Raw genomic sequence first — 5,052 nt, forward strand, 5'->3', positions numbered from 1 at the left:
TCAAGCGTCAATATTAAAGCCTTAGTCTCTGCTTCCAACGGATTTTCTGCGTGATTTAATTTCTTTGCTCCCCAGACGACAAGATTTCTCCAGTGGTCTCCTGTGTTCTCCGGTGATACTATCAAAACCTGCATCAAAATTACATTTCATCATAGGAAAAGATGGAGCCATCCTTCATTCTTCAAAGTATTTACCCACTCTTTTGTTTCTCTTAGTCCCGTTTTGAGATTCATAGAATTTAATGGATATGTTCTTGCCAATATTTTCGCTACTCGACGGGGTTATTAGTTACTCTATAAACTTTAAACAGTGTCGTCTCTCTATTGGGCTCTCTTCAAGAACAACGACCCTGTTTTTTTCTGAGAAATACCATAAAATAGTACTAAAATAAGTTTTATGGAAACAACTATAGCACACATTCCATAAATTTTCAAAAATAGCACTATCAATTTCACATTTAGGGTATAGTTTTGAGGGGTATGATTTAGTATTTTGAATTTAGGATTTAATTTTAAAAGATTAATTGGTATTATTTTTTAAATTTTAGAGATGTTGTGTTAAGTTTGGAATAAAAACTTAATTTTGTGCTATTTTTGAGAATCTCTTTTTTTTTTCAGGTCGTGACGACAACACGCTACTGAAAATTCTTCTTTCTTTTTTCTTTTTCAGTTGTTTTTTTTTCTTGATGGTGCTTTTTTCCAAGAACAATTTCGTCAATATTGCTGAATTTTCTTGCTATTGATTGAGTAGGTTAATTTTTATGTCGATGGATTAGATCGTTACCTGCAAAAGATAAAGGCCGACGGTGGACCAATCTAATATTAATTATTTCCATTACAACCCCACAAACAGACAACATGTGCTATCACAATCAAATAAATAAATAACACGTACAAGAAGGTAGGGTTATTAACCACACAAGCTAACATACACAGTCCCAGCTCAAGGGGCAACGAGAGGGGCAAAAGTCCTGGGACCATTCCAAAATTTGGGAAAAATTCTTGAAAAAAGGGGACCAAAAAAATATATATTATTTCTTGTGAAAAGAGTCCAAAAAATTCACTTCATCTAGGGTTTAACATTTATTTGAGACGGGACTGAACAAACAACATGTCTTACGTACCTTCTTTCCCTTGTTCCATCTCCATTCTTTTCATTTCCTCTATATAAGAACACTAGAGTTGATCATCTATAGACTATAGTCCATATACCATAACAATGGCAAATATTAAAGAAAAGAATGGAGATGGAACCAAGCTCCACGTAGCAATGTTTCCATGGTTAGCCTTTGGCCATTTGGTTCCACATTTGGAGCTCTCTATACTCATGGTTCAAAAGGGTCACAACGTATCTTTCATTTCCACTCCTGGTAACATCGACCGTCTCCTCCCACGGTTGCCCGAGAATCTCTCCTCGGCCATTAATTTCGTCAAGCTCCCATTTGCCGGCCACAAGAAACTCCCGGAGGCCGCCGAAGCCACTACAGACGTACCTTTCGATCTCGTTCCTTATTTGAAAATCGCTTTCGACGGATTACGAGTTCCGTTAACGGAGTTTCTTGAATCTTTGAAACCTGATTGGCTTCTCCAAGATTTTGCACCTTATTGGCTTCCTCCAATAGCTCGCCGCCTTGGAATTAAAAACGCATATTTCGGCGCTTTTAACTGCGGGATTTTCGGAATTCTTAAACCACCAGGGTTCGAGGAGTACCGTAAATCCCCTGAGGATTTTGTGACGAAGCCTAAATGGGTTCCATTCGAAACTCCGGTGTTTTTCCAGTTATTCGAAAGCAAGGCCATTTTCAATGGAGCAGTGGTGGAATCCACCGAAGGGAATATCCCCGACCTTGACCGTATCGCCGGCGTACTCGACGGGTGTGATATTATTGTCATACGGAGCTGCAACGAGTACGAAACAGAATGGTTGGAACTTTTACAAGATCTTCATCGTAAACCAGTTATCCCTGTTGGAGTTTTACCTCCAAAACTGGATGAAACGTTTAAAGATACCGACGCATGGTTGTCTACTAAAAAGTGGTTAGACTCACGAAAAACTAACTCCGTGGTTTACGTAAGTTTCGGTACAGAAGCTAAACCGAGTCAATCCGAGTTTAATTCGATAGCTCTTGGTTTAGAGCTTTCCGGTTTACCTTTTTTTTGGGCGTTAAGGACTCGGCGCGGTCCGTGGGATTCCGAACCGCTTGAGCTTCCTGAAGGGTTTGAAGAGCGTACGGCTGATAGAGGGATGGTGTGGAGAGGTTGGGTTGAACAACTGAGAACATTGAACCACGATTCTATCGGGTTGGTATTGTCCCATTCCGGTTGGAATACATTAATCGAAGCTGTACGGTTTGCTAAACCTATGGTGATGATAGGTTTTGTATACGGCCAAGGATTCAATGCGAGAGTAGCCGAGGAAAAGAAAATTGGACATATGATCCTTCGGGAAGAAACAACAGGTTCCTTTACTAAAGAAGATGTTGCTCAAGCGCTGAGATTGGTAATGGAGGGAGAAGAAGGAAAGGTTTATAGAGAGAGTGTGAAGGACATGAAGGGAGTGTTTGGAGATATGGAAACACAAGATCGTTATGTTGATTCTTTCTTGGATTATCTTGTTACTCATCGTTAGCATTGATCTGCATGTGTTTGATCCAATGACGGGTCAATATTGAGTGTTAAAATTGATCAAGTGTATACGATAGTTAAAATTGATCTAAGTGTTGTAACGATGATCAGTGAATAATATGTTGTTTTGAAATGGTCAAGGTCTATAGTTCACGTGTTGCATATTTAATATAATTTCTCCCATTCTTTTATAACAATTAGGTAAGAACTATTCATGACACATGTAAATCTTATACTATTTAATTTCATAATTAGTTTTATTTATTTGACAACAAAAAATATTTCCAAATTACTCTATTTTAATATACAGAGGATGTTTTATATTCAAATCAAATGAGGTGTGATTGGTTAGTTGTCGAAAGATAATGAAGATATAATGAAAGATGTTTTTGGCAAATATGATAGTATACATAAGCAAAAGGAAAAAGAAAAAACAGAAAAAGGTGTGAAAAACTGTGAGATTGCCACATAAACAAAAAAAACCCTCCTTTGTTATTTTTTTTTGAATGAATGTTAAAATTTATTCAAGCCAAAAAAAAACATTATGCCTTTACAATATTTGCAACTTTAAATCTGAAAAGAGTTTGAAATCAAAAACAGAGGTAACCAAGTGATTAGTAGCGTGTAGCTAACCAAACGCCAAAAACATCCTCTGGTGGTGACTCCCCTACCGTGAGAGTTGACAATCGATTACCGATGACTCGGTCAAGCAGCTTGACAAGGTGACCATGAGGCTTAGGAGCCTCCCCATGACGACGACCATTGCGTTCACCCCAGAGAAAGTGAACGTTGGCCAGAAAAACATACCTGAGTATGAAACGAGTGACTGGAGAGAGAGCAGTATCAGACAGGAGGGATACGATATCACCAAAATACAGCGTAAAGTGCATCTACAATAGTGGACCTGCTAGATTCACCCATACATTGGAGGAGTACGAGCAAGAGAAGAACAAATTATCTTGTGTCTCCCACGGATCAGAGCAAAGAACACACCATGTAGAGACCACCCCAGTCCAGCCAGACATACGATCACCCGTGGTTAATCGATTAAGAGCAGCCAGCCAAGTGAGGAAAGCATACTTTGGGGTTGAGTTGGAGAACCAAACCGCTTTAGACCATTGTTGTGGAGGCCCTGGACAACGAATTTGAGATCATGTCTCTTTGGTAATGAACTGAGGACGAAACTTATCTCTCAATCCTCGCCAAATAGAAACATCAGCCTCATCACCATGCTGCCTAGACCAAACTCTATCTAGTTTGTCCCCAATCTGATTCAATATAAGCAAACTATGTCGGCGCCGCCTATGACAAAGAGCCTCAGCTACCGTAGCAGAACGGCGTATTCCGAGGGCTATAAACCCAAAATCCCCTAAAGCAACATTGAAAGGACCTAGAGGACACCAATTATCAAACCAGAAAGAAGTGTTTTTACCGCTCCACACTTCCTTGCGCAAGAAGTCTCTTGCTGGCAGCCGATATTTAAGGATTTTTTCTCCACATCCATGAACCTGAGGTTGTATGCCCCTTAACAGACCAAAAAGACTCGTCCCGTGAAAGCTCACGTTTTATCCAATCCACCCAAAGGGAACTAGCAGAGACGACACGCCAAATAAGCTTGAAACAACTGACTTTATTAGCTTCCAAAATGGATTTTAGGCCCAAACCGCCTTCAGCTTTAGGTCTACACACATCACGCTAAGCAACTTTTGCCTTGTTGGTATTCAAATCAGGCCTAGACCAGAGGAAAGCAGAGAAAATACGTTCAATCTCTACAATACACCCACTAGGTAAACGGAAAGCCGAAATCCAAAAATTTGTCAAGCTAGATATGATAGAGCTGAGCAGTTGCAGTCGGCCTGCATATGAGAGAAACCGATTCTTCCAAGCTCTTATACAGGAACGTATCTTTTCAAGCAGAGGGAGGCAATCATCCAAAGACATTTGCTTGGTTAAGAGAGGTAACCCCAAATATCAGACGGGGTAAAGTTCCCGCTTCAAAAGGAAACTGATAAATAAAGAAGAGATTGAATAATGAATTTTCTGTGTATTCCTTCGTACCCAGAAGTCGAGTATATATACAACTCTACAAAGAGGTATTGTCTTGGAGACCAAGTTAAGAAAAGATACGATAAATCTATAAGATATGTAAATAATATATATTCTCCATTACCCCCCCCCCCCCTTCTCAAGCTGGAGCATGAAGATCCAAAATGCCCAGCTTGTCCCGAAGCTTTTGTAAAAATGTCCGCAAGTTGTATTGTTGTGAGACATAAGCTGTGGCAATGTTGCCCGACTTGATTTCATCTCGGATAAAGTGGCAGTCTTTTTCGATATGATTGGTTCTTTCATGAAAAACCGGATTCGCACTAATATGTAAAGCAGCTTTATTATCACAGTAAAGCCGCATCGGTTGCATCAAAACTACACC

At 39.7% G+C, this 5,052-nt stretch overlaps 1 protein-coding gene and 1 pseudogene across 2 annotated transcripts; one reads left to right on the top strand and one right to left on the bottom strand.

The window, feature by feature from the left end:
- The first annotated feature begins 655 nt into the window (after positions 1-655).
- Positions 656-2,757, top strand: LOC104793916 (UDP-glycosyltransferase 91A1 pseudogene; annotated as a pseudogene). The gene has a single exon (XR_015560346.1). The product of XR_015560346.1 is annotated as a UDP-glycosyltransferase 91A1 pseudogene (transcript).
- A 481-nt stretch (positions 2,758-3,238) lies between these two features.
- Positions 3,239-4,565, bottom strand: LOC104793917 (uncharacterized). The gene is made up of 5 exons (XM_087455970.1): positions 4,335-4,565; positions 4,133-4,238; positions 3,853-4,014; positions 3,618-3,756; positions 3,239-3,431 (listed from the first exon to the last, which is right to left on the bottom strand). Exons 1-5 carry the CDS (start codon positions 4,563-4,565, stop codon positions 3,239-3,241), a joined length of 831 nt encoding a protein of 276 aa, XP_087312096.1.
- Positions 4,566-5,052: the final 487 nt, after the last annotated feature.

The sequence above is a fragment of the Camelina sativa genome, chromosome 6, assembly GCF_030686135.1.
Source record: "Camelina sativa cultivar CO46 ecotype springtype chromosome 6, ASM3068613v1".
Taxonomy (NCBI): domain Eukaryota; kingdom Viridiplantae; phylum Streptophyta; class Magnoliopsida; order Brassicales; family Brassicaceae; genus Camelina; species Camelina sativa.